The following is a 15,061-nucleotide window of genomic DNA, read 5'->3' on the forward strand; positions in this document are numbered from 1 at the left end:
ATATGTGAGGATGAGTTGGCACCACCTGTGAGGCTGCAGAACCACCATTGGTTAAATGAGGTGGGGGCCTCTTAGTGAGGCATTCTGCTTCGTAAAGCAAAGGCGAGAGTAAACGTGGGCTCCATCTGCAGCCAGCTGCTTCGCCTCCCTTCAACTCTTTCTGCACGGACATATGGGGAATTACCTCATCAGGCGCACAGCGCTCTGTGTTGATACAGCCTCTGTTTCTGGTCTGTAAATAGTTTCGTCGCCCTGTTTTAAAGCCTCTCCGAAGGATTGGACTTCGCCTTGAGTAAGACCAGAACTTTTCTGAGAACAGCGAGTCCCCTGGAATCAAACAAGCGTGCTTCAAAACGTGTTCTAAAATACTCTTAGCCAACTTTAGTCCCAGACAGACGGCAAGTCTGCACATCCGAGATATTATCACCTCTTCAATTTATCTTTTTATTACACTAAACCATGCATCTCCACACTCATGCACACCCAGAGTGTTACATTTCTAATGAAAACAAATGGACCCACATTCATTTGCATTAATGCAGAGACAGTAAAGGCCTCTTTAACTAATCAGGCAGCTCGGAGTCACTGTCTGACTGTAATCTGCTGTAATGAAACACAGATGACTGCTGCAGAGGTTTTCTGAGAATTGCAAATCATGAAGAATATAAATGAGAGTAAGAAGAGTTTATTTCAATTCATTTCCAATAGTTTAATCACAGCATATAAAAAGTGAAAACAGTTGTATAAAAATAAAGTGACTCTGAGGATTGTCCATGTGTCCATATGTGGTTTTACATCTTGGTCAGATGTAGCCAAAGATGTCTTTGCAGATGATGGGCTGTCGACTGCCTGACTTCATGAGGGCAGAGAAGTGGTAAAAATCTGTGTCCAGCTCATTGAGGCCTGAGTGGGACTGGTGGAAAAAGGGGACTTTGGGCTGCGACGCCACGACGGGACAGGACAGCCGTTTTGAAGCATTTGCATTTCTGTTCAGATGAGCCGAGTCTGTGGATCTCATCCTCACTCTCTCCTCCACACTCTTAGAAATCCCGGCAAGTTTCCTCCTCATGTTGACAAAGAAGCCTCTTCCCAGTCTGCTTCTGGAGTTCGGCTTCAGGTCGGCGGGCTCGGGGAAATCTGGCAAATCCATCCAGTTCTGTATGAGGTCTGCAAAGCTGTTGTCCCCAAGAACCAGAGGCTGGCGATTGCGTCCCCTGGTCAATAAAGAGTTTGTCCAGTCCTCTGGGTCATTGACCTCAAACGACGTCCACCTCTCTAGGCAGGCATCGGAGGTGGATTTAGGTCGGATACGTCCGCTCGGCGCTCTGTTTGTGCGAAGGCAGGCTGAAGAAGAAACCCGCACATTCCTCGTTCTCCTGAGTACAACCCCTTCTTCCTGCCATGACGCCTCAGAGTATCCTGAATCAAACTCCAGACTCTTGTGGCTGCTGGGAGAGGCCAGGCCCAGTCTGAGGCTCAGACCCAGCTGGCTGCTTGAGTCGTCCTCCTCCACCTCCTCTTCTTCTTCCAGGTGACTCGCCAGGCAGCAGGCAGAGTCGTATGTGCTGGCTGTGCTGGCGTCAGATATCCGCAGGCGCGTGCGCCGCTCGCGTTGCATCGCACGCTGCTGACAAGCACGTGCCATTGCTGAGTGGCATGCTAACTCCGGGAGTTGGTTGCCGATGGGGGCAAGAGGGTGACGGGCCGCGGGGCAGGTCCTCCTCAGCTGCTTCAGGTCCTGCAGTGACCTCATCATGTACTGCATGTGCTCCCGCAGGCAGTCCCCTGAGTCCTGTAAGCAAAGCTGAGGGAGACAAAAGGAGGAAAGAGTCAAACAAAAGTCAGATACAGTTAGCTAATGCAGGTGACTGGAAAGATTCAAAGCCTGTCTAATAATAACAGGAGCTGAGTATCAGAGCTTCATGGGCACGCTCGGGCACGCTCACACTGACAGACACATTTCAACACAAAGCACATTCATCCGTCTGTTAATTCACTTGACCACACCAACAAGTTAAGCAAACTCCATGTTGATCTACACCCTGCATTGACTCAGGAGTGATTCAACTAAGACACATGTTATTACAGATCGAGCAGCGCTAACGTCTAATCTCAGCTATTTATATACAAAGTGCGACAACTCCAGGGCCTGAGTTTAAACATCTGCAGTGCATCAAGAGAGACGGGATCTTTATTTAGTTACAGGGGTCCTGTCTCTTTAAGGGTGCAGCTCACTTGCCTATATGAGGTTCACCAGCCACATAGACGGCAAGGTATATTCTACTGCTTTTTTCCTCTGTGTGCTGATTGGTCAGAATTAGCCAGTGAGCGGCGGAGGCTCGCTCTCAAACTCAAACAGCGCATGAGAGATCATGTGACAGTGTGTGAGACAGAGGGAGAGTTTAGGAAGAAAATGTAACCCTAATACTTTTTGTCAACCTGAACGACGGCTTTACTAACACACCCTGTGCATGTTTTTAACCAAAATAAGCTTTCCTACATGTTTGCTCCTTTCAACCTTTTTAACAAAGTTCTGAACAAGGAGAAACACAGGATATACACCGTCATGTGGCCGTAGAGGTCACATCCAGTACAACAGCACGCCTCTCTCCTCCTGTGATGCCATGACACAAACACTGTAACCTGCACGACCTCTCTGCTCTGACTCCACACTGTCCAGCAGAGGAGCTCTGACTCTTGCTCAGAGACCTTCTGCCCCATTTTGTTTTCATCATAACTCTGCTAGATGTGACAAGAACTTGAGAAAGTACCCAGGAGGCACATGGTCATAAACCAAGCAGGAAATGTGATATATACATATATATATGTCTATATATATAGATATATATATATAAATGAGAGAAGAGATAACGATTTATCCCATAATACATGTGTATAATCAGTGCATGTCTGCTTAACAGTTAAACTCATCCATCTGCTGCATAAACAGAGGTAAATAATCAACTGTCCCTATTAGATAAGCAATTGTACAAAATGAAAGCATCACTGACAGTTCGGCCTTCTGCTGCAGAGCTGCACCGGCAGATGTTGCAGACATATGTTGAATCTTCTGTTTAGATCAACACAGTTTACTGTTCACTTAGTAAAAACACATGTCTGGATGAAGATGTCATTGCTCTGTGCATTTTAACTTTTTATGTCTGTGAAACACTTAGTAAACCTGTTTTTGGAGAAGTGCCATTTAAATAAAGGTTATTACTATTAAAAAAAAGTTAGAAAAGGAACTCACCATTTCTTTTCCTCTCATCTGTAAGATTCAATTCCTGCAGGAGAAATGATGAACTGGTTTTAAAAACAGATTCAAGTCTTTCTGTAAGAAGTTAAAACAACATGTGAAAGTGGTCATCACTCACCTGTGATGTGGCAGCTTCAGTCCAGAGGAAACAGTCATGAATAAAGATCCTGGTTGGGTTGTTAGTGTCACAGCCCTGAGCAGCAGCAGCAGCAGCAGCAGCAGCAGCAGCAGAGCACAGAATGAGTCTGAGGCAGATGTGTGAGTGAACTCTCCTGTTCTGTTCTCCTCGTTTTACAAGCTTCAACAGCCACTCGTGTCTGAACGGGCCAATCACAGCGCAGCATGCTCACAGCTCATTAACAAATCAGCAGCAGATGCAGAGGAAAACCCTCTTATTGTTCTCACGTTACACCAACACCGCATGAGAGAACGTCACCTCACATTATAATAACTTGGCTGTGTGTGTTAAAGGAGAAATTAAAACGAAGTAGATACTTGTCCTCTTTCATTTTCTTGCTCAAGTGATTTTAGAACTGAGCTCATTTTACAGAAGAGTCCCCACAATGTCCCTCATGGACATTGTGTTTATCCACTTGCCTTTAGAAAATATTTGACTTCTGGTTTATTTCACTTCATGTCATTTAATCCACAAGCAAGGCATGTCAGATGTGTTGGTTAATGTCTGTTGTGTTTTTGTTATATTGCTGTGATGAAATGTCCTGTGACTATTGCTGCAAACCAATTCTCCTACGAAGAGAACTACAGAATCTTTCCATTTACAAAACACATTTTAATATCACACAGAGCTTGTTGTGCCACTTGATTTTGTTTTCTGCCCTCAAGCTTAAACCTTTTTAAATGATGTGCCTCTGTATTTTTTTACATTACTCTGCTGGTTGCACCTAATTATAATTTATATTAATGATTATTAATGACTATTGTTTATAGTTTGGTCAACAAAATGTCAGAGAATTTTGATCACCACACATAATAATTCCAATACTACTACTACTAACAATAAAAAATAGTTTTTCTTCACCTACCCATTGAAGCCTTATAATATATCATAGTTAAGCACATGAATCATTAAAGTAAAGTTAAGAAGTAACAGTATGGTTAAAATCAGGTTTAGAGGCAAAGACATCTAACAGTAAGTGAAAACAACAGATTAAAAGTAAAACCCGGGGTTAAAGGGAATATTACCAAACCTTCAAAACTTTAGTTCAATGATATCCACTGTAATCAAATGGAATACTGCGAAAACAAATATTCACATTAGGTTTTATTAACATGCACTTTTTCTCTTCTTTCACATTTCTGTCTTTCTCATTATTTTAGGGTACTTTGCTTCTTCTAGCTTCTTGTAACTTTAGTCATTTAACTTGTTGACTTGATTGTAAATCACTGCATCACAGTGTAAACACGGTGCTTCAATGTAAATGCAGTGATCTTCACTCTAATTTGGACATTGAGCCTAACGTCGCTCTAACAGTCCTGTACTCGACCCTCCATTCACACTGCTGCTGAGTGAATGGATGTTTATGTAAATGTGATGGGCTGCCAGGCCTGTTGGATAATCATCACTGATGGGGAGGGATCCAGGTCTGATAGTTCCCTGTTCAAGTGCAGATTGTTGTCCACAGCAGGTTCAGCGTTAACATACAGGTTTCTGTGGCATGTCCGAACCTGCTTCACCAACATGACCCAGTGACACAACGGTGAGAAGGCAAACATGTGACATCATGATGGTGCGATAAACATGATCAGATTCATATATTTGTGAATTTCCTTAATGAATTCTCTTTACAATCCTTGTATTTTCATATGAGGCTGCATATGAAAATACAGTACAGATGAACACTATGAAACAATGTCTGCAGGTCCCTATTTCAGTTTTTTTTTTATATTAAAAGACACCATTATAAGGATGGTGCCTCCTGAAGCCCCCACTCTAAAAACCCACCTACTTATGTACACTCTACGCTGTGCATTAAGTAATTACACCGGGCAGCTAATGGAATTGTGATTATTTCAATTTTCTACAGAGGCCGACCTTTATCTCGAGCACCTCTGCTCTTCCAAAGCTCTAATGGATTTGATTACTGTACGAGTGTGTGAACACAGTCCATTACGGTCACTGATGAATTGTTTACTCTCCTTCTTTACCGTACTTGATTTTTACAATAACTCTGCTGTTTTGTTTTCAGTTTCATCTCGACATCATTGTTGCATTGAAGGCCTTTAATGCTGAGAGCTTTTTCACACTTCATCAGAAAGAGTCATCACACAGAGGCTTCACTATGATGTGTTGTGCTCCATGAAGACATGATGTGGTTTGGAAGCTTCAGATTCTATGTTTGTGTGTCATTACTACTCATCGAGTCACACTTAATGGTTGCAGCCATGATTCAAAGCATCCGAGCTTTGTCTGGCCATTCATCACAACCATCAGAGCGGTCAGTGCAGAAAATCATTGAAAAGCTTTTGAATGAACGCAACAAAATAAAGTAAAATAATGCAAAAAAATACATAAAATAACTGCTTGGTAGATGAAAATAAAATCGTTAAAGTTGCTTTGCACCTCTGAGAGGCTGGATGAGTGTCTTCAGATGTAGAACTTCAGCGCCCTCTAGAGAAACTACTTATGAAATGTTATTCACTGAGATCAACCTTCACTGCTCTAAGAACTGATGCAGCTCCTTGTTCTTGTCCAGGCTCTTTTCATTGTAATCCTTCATTGTATTCTTTCCCAGTATTTACACGTAGTTTGTTTTTAGTATAAAGCACATAATGTCCCTACAGTCATTTATTCATATTGGGAGTTTTGAGTTATGGTATAAAGAAGCTGTTTTTAAATTCAGGGCTAAAAGTGTGTATTTGTTTTTGTTCTTTTCCCGGCATAAACAATGACCTTTGTCAGGATCAGTGGACCTCATGGAGACCAAAGACCGGTCTTAATGTCTTAATGAGGCAAAACATCATTCCTGTGGTCCTGCTCAGTGGTAAGAGGTGAACTATGGTTGGGTTAAGGTTGGGGCGAGGCATGAATTGGTCACGGTGAACTTTGGGGATAACATTTTGATTAGGCTGTTCACAATGAACAGAAGTGAATGCCAAGTCCTAATAAGGATAGAGCCAAGACCTGTGTCTCTCTGTGTGTGTGTGTGTGTGTGTGTGTGTGTGTGTGTGTGTGTGTGTGTGTGTGTGTTATCCTCAGTGAACCTTCTCAGGCATATTCCCTGTCCTGGTGAACACAACAGCCAACAGAGCTCAATAAACTTCATTTATTAGGAAATGACATTAAGCTATTTTGAGGTAAGCTGTTAACAGATGTGTCTGCAGATACCATGATACACTTAGAGAGGTTTGACTTATTCAGTGTAGTTAGTCAGCTGCCTCTCACCTTCTTTCTATTCTCCTGCATCAGACAAGGAGAGACATTAAACTTGATTGGACAGAATTCCTGTTTCACTGTTTGTCCCTGGTCATGTGTAATTCACTGATGGTGTCCCTCTGTCTTTGTCTCTGTCCACTAGGTGGGAAAGACCCTGGAAGCAGCTGCACAGACTGAGTTTGTTCCTCAGTGTCACTGCAGATACAGCAGCAGTTATACTTCATGCGTTCAATCAGTGGTTTCTTTCTCTTTGTTGACATTGTCCTGTCTCTTTGTTGAGGCTTTACCAAGTAATTGATGCGTTGTAATTGGAGTGTCCAGTAGATGGCGCCCCAAGCTCGTCTAAAAACATCTTCAGAAGAACGTTACGGTTGAAGTTGCCTCGTGTTGAGCTGTTGGCTAAAACTGAATTATCTGAATAATGATTTAAGCAATTTCTGATGACTGTAGACCTTTGCTTGTATTAGACTGGTTCAATGTTAGAACCACTGTTGTGTGATTAATGATTTTTGATGTCTTTTATATTTCCACTTTTATTTGCCTTCTGTTTTTAAAACCTACATTAAGCGTTTTCGAGCATTGTGAAAAGTGATGTATAAATTATTTAAATTTAATGCATTACATGATATTGTTGGCGTGTTCGGAATATATATGGGCACTTGCTCCTTTGCAATTTTATATATCTGTTGTTGTTTCAGCTCAAATACCAGTGACAATGGCTTTATAAGAAAAAGCTTCACCTGAGGAGAATTTAAAAGGAGGAACTCATCACATAGTTCTTTACCTGTGTGTGTGAGAACAGCCTCCAAACAACATGCAACTGACATTCAAGCAAATTACATCTTTTATTATTGTAACACCAGAGATGTTTATTTGACGAGTTCCTTCCTCCACAGCTGAGGATGTTATGGCTGAAAGGACAAATCTATTTACTTAAATGGAATAAAACTGTCAGACCACTTATGAGCATAATAATACCTTTTTGTTTTTGTAAAGTTCTTATTGATGTGTGCAACATAATGCTCCTGTGTAACAATACAAACTAACGTGTGAGGCTGCCGGTGTGTTTCATGGTTTCAACACAAAAAGTTAAACAACGCTGCAATAAAAACATAAAGCACCAAAACAAGTGTACAAGTCAGGTGATCTCTACTTTTATTTAAATTAAATCATATAGGACTTTTAAAGCATTTTAATATTTACCAAAAAACACTAACCTTTTTTTCTGAATTAGATTTTCGTCTGTCATTAATAATCACTATATATTCAGAGGGTGCTAGGCAGAGAAACAAAAGAAAAAATATTGGCGCACAGTTGGTCAGACGGTACTGAAAGCAGATCTAGGAATCAGTTGTAAACAGAAGTCAAGGCACAAACATACTGCAACAGACATGGTAATGGTACTATAAAAAAGTGAAAAGAATGTTAGGTACACACATACTTTAAATATCAGTTAGGATTTCATTTCTGCCTGCATGTGAAGCCATGTTTTTTTTTTGTTTTGAACTTTTTTATTTTTTATTTTATTTTGTAGGAATGTTAGATAATTTGTGCAGATTACAGAGCTACTATTTGTCATGTTGAGTCATGCAGAACAATATGCGGTCTGGCTATGAATGATGAACTTATGTAAACATTATAAAAAAAAAAAAGCACTTTTCCTTTATCAGTCATATTTTCTGTCCATGCCTGTGCTTCATGTCTTAAAAAATAAGCTTCATGTGATTAAAAGTTTGATAATTTGCACATCACAATCTCTAAAAGTAAAATGAATTCATTTATATAAAAAAGTTTTCCTTTGCCTCCTCTAGTAATTGAAAATAAAGAAGAAGAAAAAAAAGGAACAAAAAATACAAAATAAATGTTGATTCTTTTCTGTGGTCATAGCCCAAAGAGTTAATGATACGAGTGACTGATCAGCCCGTCGAGTTTTCAGTTCTTAGGTGTTTTTATAAAAAGCAGATCAAAGCAGGAATCGTGGTTGGCCAGTGCAGTCATTCATGATGTGTGTATGTTCCCCCGTCGTTGTTAGAACTGTTCAAGTAATCTAATGAAACACAAAAATACACACACACGTCAGTCATTTTACACATTTTGTGACTTGGTAGAGAACTGAATCACCGTCTGAATCATTTCTACCTTGACTTTCTCAGATGTGTTATTAGAAGAGGCCACAGTCCTTCAGGTTGTTCTTGATGATGACGTCGGTGACGGCGTCAAACACAAACTGCACGTTCTTGGTGTCGGTGGCGCAGGTGAAGTGGGTGTAGATTTCCTTGGTGTCCTTCTTCTTGTTCAGGTCTTCAAATTTGGTCTGGATGTAAGCCTGGGCCTCCTCGTACTTGTTAGGACCTGAGAGGACACAATGGGGGGAAAAGAGCCTGATGAATGACAACGATGACAATAAATAGGATCTATATAGACCCATTTCAGGTTTGCGTATCTCTATGAAAACCCCATTTTAAACAACACAAGTATTTCCAAAATCACAGACTGTGGATCAAGAGTGAAGCCATATCATCTTGATCCCACCTTGTCCATAATAGTGGATGGGACCTAGATCAAACTAGTCATAATACACATCAAACAGATTATTACTATTATTATTATTAGATTAAAAAGAAGGTTCCTGCCATCTTAGTTGGTTTTTATCACAAAGGTATATGTATAATTGGCACGTGTGTCAGCTTGATCTCAGTGTGCAAAATGGTGGAACCTATACCCGGGATATATTTAGCATCATGTTTGTACAACGGGAGGAATTCGAGCCATGTCATCCATCTTTATACAGAGTCTATATTCTAATACATGAGATGCACAAACAGAGACTAGACATAAAATCTGTGATTGTGATTTCAGGAACAAAGAACTGGTAACAAACTTAAGTATCGCAGCCGTTTAACAGAATATTTAGCTTTTTTGTTAAAAAACATATATTTTAAGGTTTAATATGAGATTTCTCAAATTGCATTTTCAATCAATGAAGTGGTTGTAAAAACACAAACATGAACTGAAGCTTTGTAAATCAGACAGCTATGGCCTCTTTGTGTATCCAGTCTTTGATACAGTACCAGTGTACTCAGGGAAACAGATGGTCAGAGGGCTGTGGGCAATCTTCTCCTCGAACAGATCCTTCTTGTTGAGGAAGAGGATGATGGACGTCTCCGTGAACCACTTGTTGTTGCAGATGGAGTCAAACAGCTTCATGCTCTCGTGCATCCGGTTCTGGGTGGGACGCGCACAAATGTAGAGATGAAGAGATTACTAAAGAGCACAACTAGGGCACATAAAGGAAATGAGTTTGCTCAAATGCAAACCTCCCTCCCCACTTGAGAATTATCCTGGGCTTGACTGGGAACTGATTGTGAAGCTATTGATTTAAAATTGAAAGGGAAGAAGCTTAAGTCACCATCTCCTCATCCTCGGCCAGGACCAGGTCGTAAGCACTCATGGCGACACAGAAGATGATGGCTGTGACTCCCTCGAAGCAGTGGATCCACTTCTTCCTTTCTGACCGCTGGCCACCAACATCAAACATCCTGCACACACACACACACACGCAGTTTTATTGAGAGAGGGCGGATGGGAGTATGCACAGGAGGAAAACACTTTTCAATATGACAGCCATGCCAAACAGCTTCAAGGAAGTGTGTGCGCTGTCCCCGTTTCCTGTGAATACATCTCTGCAGCTTCCTCTCTTCTGGGCAGCAAACTCGTTGTACAGACCTCAACACTTTCCTGGCATCTGTTTGCATTTTAGTACACTGCAGTTGCTGTGGTAACAGACGACCTTAAGACAGGCTGAGGCATGGCGGCGACTGGCTTTTCACTCAGATCCTATGTGACTTATTCATGAAGACGGAGGGAACCTAGATGGATGAGGACGCTCAATCCAGCTGCAGCCAGATTGAACATGATCTCCATCTAATACTGAGAGCGTCATCAGTGAAACTTTTTTTCATGACCCTTCAGTCTTCCTGCTGAGCAGTTTTCATTTCAGAGGATTCAGTTCATTAGAGACAAACCTCGACTCTCACGGACGGGGCAGCTTTAGGCTGAGTAAGCACAGCTCATTATAACAGTGACACACTTCAGACTGTTTACTTCTACACTGTGATCCAGAGCTGCTTACACAAGGGGGGGATATCACAGCTGCCAGAGCTGACGAGACTGCTGCAGGTAAACATATGCTGGTTGGATGTGGTTAATGTCTTCAACAAAGAAATACAATATATCCAGACGTAATTAGGAGACTAATACGACACATTGACTCACATAGATGCACACACACATGTTCGTTTCAACTGACTCAGGAATGAACTTAGAGTGAAGTCTGAGTGAAAGCTTTTTTCAATAAATATCTTGGATATTTCCTCTGCTGTTTTCAAATCATTAGTTATGGCTATTGTGCCCATCAGATATGTGTGTGTCTGTGTGGCTGGAGATTTTATTTTAACAATGAAGAAAACACTGTTACTAGCACATGAACACAAAGACAAAACATTGACACTGTGAGAAACACATCAAGAGGGATAAAATAATTAGAGGTCGTATTCCCAAACATATTTTTAAAATTACTGATGATTATAATCCTGTTGGATAAACTTTGCAGTAGCAGTTCCTGTTGTTACACTTCTGCAGAAACAGGATGAGCTGTTTAGCGTAAACGCAACAAATTGACTTTCCAAATATACTTGTAACAACTTAAGTCAATTTATAAAAATGGGGACACGCACCAATTAATTTTCCTCAGATAATCTTAGATGGAAAAATTCCTAAATAGTAAAGTATTGTTGTTATAGTGAAATACAAGGCAACAGTATGGGCAGCTATTTTATTATCATAAAATTTTATATTTGAATCATTTCAACATGTGATTGACATTAATTTGAAACACAGAGATGCATTTAAAAACACGGTTATTGTGTAAATCCTCACGTGTGACACGTTCCAGAAAACTGTCAGAACACATCAAACTAAATGTGATGATGAATTTCAGCAGATGATCAGAAGCTTGATTACATAATTGCTGCCCCCTGCTGAGCTGAGCCTGACCTCGTCCTCATCATTTAGTTTCTGGATGATGGTCTGACAACAGCTTCACATATGACCAAAGGTGGTTTCTACAAGCACCTTGGTTACTTTATACAGCACTTGATCGGGTCATTGGACACTTGGGGATTTTAGTGAGTGAATTAGTCGGTTGTAGCCTTTTGTAAGTGAAATTAAAGTGTGAGCTGCACAGTGTGAGCAGATGTGGCGATAGGACCTCGAATAACATGAGTAGTGTTTCTGAAATTGAGCACAATCAGATGGGAACACCAGGAAGAGAGGACGTCTTACTTGAAGTGCAGGTCCTTGAAGGTGAAATGTGTTTCCACGATGCCAGTGGTCTTGACCCGAGTCCGCAGCACGTCTTGCTGTGTGGGGATGTAATCTGTCTTGGCTATCCTCTCCAGGTCATTTAGGTAACTGATGGGACGACACAAACAAATCACATAAATATGAAACGAACACTGTTGTCCTCTGCTCTCACAGGGAACAGATCTGAGCTTGTTGTTGTTGTTGTTGAGATAAGATGTGAGGGAAGGTCGACGGAGGTGCAAAGCCTCAGCACTGTCAGTTTATAATCACATTACACGGGGAGTACGAGTCATAGAGCATCACAAGACTGTTTCTCTACATCTGACTCCATGACAGTTCACACAGCCACCCCGTTTCCTCTTAATTAAAAATCACCACTCCATCTCATTTTGAAAAATCTTATCCTCTGATACTTCTGCCAGTGGAAACACGTGGAGAGCGTGGCAATGGGCTGTTCTGGTAGTAGTAGTGTATAATTGTATTAGTGATCCTTGTTGACAACCACAGATTTATGTAATATGGTCAATGATGGAAACACTGGTTCATGCTGAGCAGAGAGTTCAAATGCTTATGAGCAAAAGACTGTGACCTAAATCACTTAATGTGGATTTAGAGACACACAACAGTGGAGTGGACGGCCAGAACACAGGAAATGATTCACTTGTAAAATATTAACACAATAATACAATACAATGTTCTCTTGCAATAAGAAAGGATTCTGGATATTCAGCTCAATCTGACAGCACTGTATTTTGTATTGTTTTCAATCTATATAGAAGATAGAAAAATGTGGTGTGTGTGTGTGTGTGTGTGTCTATACTGGTATATCACTTAATACCAGTCTACACTATCACTATCTACTTTTACATTTAAGCTGTTTTCAGATCTGCACTGAAGTCCAGAGATTTTCCTGACATTTTCCACTAGTACTGAATGCGAGAAAACAAATGACTGATACAGTTGCTCCGGACATTTTCCAGAAGTTTTCCTGCCAGCCTCCTAGTAAATGTCAGAGAAATCCACGTGATGGATGCAAAACAAAACCCAAAAAAAATCTCAGGATTAAAAAGCAGCGCCATACACGTAGAAGATGCCAACGAAGACAATGAGAGCTTTTCACCATATTTTCAACATAATCAACTGGATAAAAAGTCTGTTGTATAACAAAGTGTTGGAGCTGAGTATAATCCCACTCAAGCCACACAGTGTAGATATCAGAGCCTTCACATCACTACTTCATGCCAGTTTAATCATAATCCCGCTGCCCACAGAGAGAAAGAGATTTAGGCTGCTGTTGTCGCCCACTCCACACATCAGATACTACGACTCTGCTTGATTTGGCCGTCGGCTTTATAAGCCTTGAAGATTAATTGAATTTTGACAGTTTACACTCTAACAAGAAGTGAGAAAACGACGGAAATCGACAACAAACCCTGTCGCGTTTATTTCAGTCCACTGGAGTCAACATGTACTAGAGAGGTAGTGAGAAACCACGCAAGCCATAGGCAGTTAATATTGTTGCATGCAGAGAATCCAATTTCTTTTTATACACACACACACACACGAAAAGGTTAGGTATGGTTCCTGAAATAATGTCAGTGGGATTCATTATTTTCAGAGTATAAAGTGCATGTCCCCCTCTATCAAACCTAGAGAATGATAGGAGACATCTCTGTTAATGCGAGTTGTGCCTCCTCCCTCAATCTCTCCCTTCCTCTCTCTGGCTCTCAGCTTGTGCTCACACATGGATTATAGTCAAGCGCCAGGCTCATTTATTCTTCTGTTATAGCGACCGACTCAGCGTTCCACAAAGCCGTGATGGAACACTGTGCTTCGCCTGCTTTCCACCGGGTCCCCTCGGCTTTAACACGAGCAGAGAGGCAGTGAAGTTGTGACTATAGTGGCCAAAACAAACAGAACATTATCACTCCCCTTGGAAATTAAAAGCCACCTTGACTGGAAAGTAATCATTCGTGAAAGACTCACAGTTTATAGCACAACCTGGAGGTGTCATCGTATAATCAAAGACCTTATGTATTAAACATTGAGTGCAGTTAAGTCCTGCTGCTGTTTGTGAGCAGTGGATGATGCCGAGCCTGTCTGATGGCAGAGTGATCACCAGCTCTCACCTCCTCTCATCAGCAGCTGCTCACAATTACCTCCTTCTCCCCCTGTTATTATACTGGTGCATTAAAAACAAGATTGGCCAACAAATGCAGCACTCAGACATGAGGGTAATTGAGGTAATTAACAACCTGCGGCTGACGTCGGCCACGTTGCTGCAGATTAGCAGCCCGACAGGTCTCCAAAGTAAAAGCCACGGTTAAACAAAACAGTAACGTCCTCTCTATTAATGACTGTAGCTGCTCTCTGAGGATTTCTCCTCACTGGCTAATGTGAGGATGTAGAGAAAAGTAGTATGTTGACATATTAACGATGTGAGAAATGACAGAGACACAATCCAGCACAGAGAAAACATTCAAAGCAGAGAGAAGAGTAAGATGTGGATGAGATAGAAGAGGAGATGAAAAGCAACAATGAAAAGACATTCTGCAGACAGTTGAAAGTATATTAAAGCTGAACCTCTCTGTGAAAAACCTTTAGTCTGAATGTTTTCTACATTCGAGTGGAGTAAAGTGTCATGACTCCAGTTAGCAGGCAAAGTGCAGATCTGCATAACATTTTAATAAGCTAGTGTTTGTGTTGTATCAAGTGATTATATGTGTTTAGCTCCAACATGACACTTTGAATGCACACAGAGAATTCACTTATTGAGAAGCTAACCCTAAATATTAAGAATTCCAAGTTATGTTATCATTATTTTTCTCTTATACAACATTAGATTAGGTTGGAAACAACGTTTACTGTTCTCACACATCTCTTGCTCCTTTCTGCATCACAAGCCACGGTTTGAACTTACATCACAGCAGACTCAGCACCAAAGGTAATGAAGGGACATTGAACACAACTGTGTGTAGTCTTTTATGTTGGGACACAATAATCCACAGTAAAATCTTGATGTTATTTTGTGTTATTAAATCACTCAC

General features: G+C 41.0%; 2 protein-coding genes across 2 annotated transcripts in view; both read right to left on the minus strand.

The window, feature by feature from the left end:
* Positions 1 to 694: 694 nt before the first annotated feature.
* On the minus strand, positions 695 to 3,520 carry LOC109628920 (PAK4-inhibitor inka2-like). Its single transcript, XM_020086369.2, has 3 exons — positions 3,375 to 3,520; positions 3,251 to 3,284; positions 695 to 1,804 (listed from the first exon to the last, which is right to left on the minus strand). Exons 2-3 carry the CDS (start codon positions 3,266 to 3,268, stop codon positions 803 to 805), a joined length of 1,020 nt encoding a protein of 339 aa, XP_019941928.2. The 5' UTR covers positions 3,269 to 3,284; positions 3,375 to 3,520; the 3' UTR covers positions 695 to 802.
* Positions 3,521 to 7,788: 4,268 nt separating this feature from the next.
* LOC109629249 (guanine nucleotide-binding protein G(i) subunit alpha-2) overlaps positions 7,789 to 15,061 on the minus strand; it is a 47,040-nt gene continuing 39,767 nt past the window's right edge. Inside the window, exons 5-9 of the mRNA XM_020086868.2 lie at positions 11,994 to 12,122; positions 10,060 to 10,189; positions 9,722 to 9,875; positions 8,790 to 9,002; positions 7,789 to 8,697 (exon numbers count right to left, since the gene is read on the minus strand). Coding sequence (XP_019942427.1) covers positions 8,812 to 9,002; positions 9,722 to 9,875; positions 10,060 to 10,189; positions 11,994 to 12,122 — 604 coding nt within the window. The 3' untranslated portion in view covers positions 7,789 to 8,697; positions 8,790 to 8,811. The remainder of the gene's footprint in view (positions 8,698 to 8,789; positions 9,003 to 9,721; positions 9,876 to 10,059; positions 10,190 to 11,993; positions 12,123 to 15,061) is intronic.

This window comes from Paralichthys olivaceus, chromosome 2 (assembly GCF_024713975.1).
Source record: "Paralichthys olivaceus isolate ysfri-2021 chromosome 2, ASM2471397v2, whole genome shotgun sequence".
Taxonomy (NCBI): Eukaryota; Metazoa; Chordata; class Actinopteri; order Pleuronectiformes; family Paralichthyidae; genus Paralichthys; species Paralichthys olivaceus.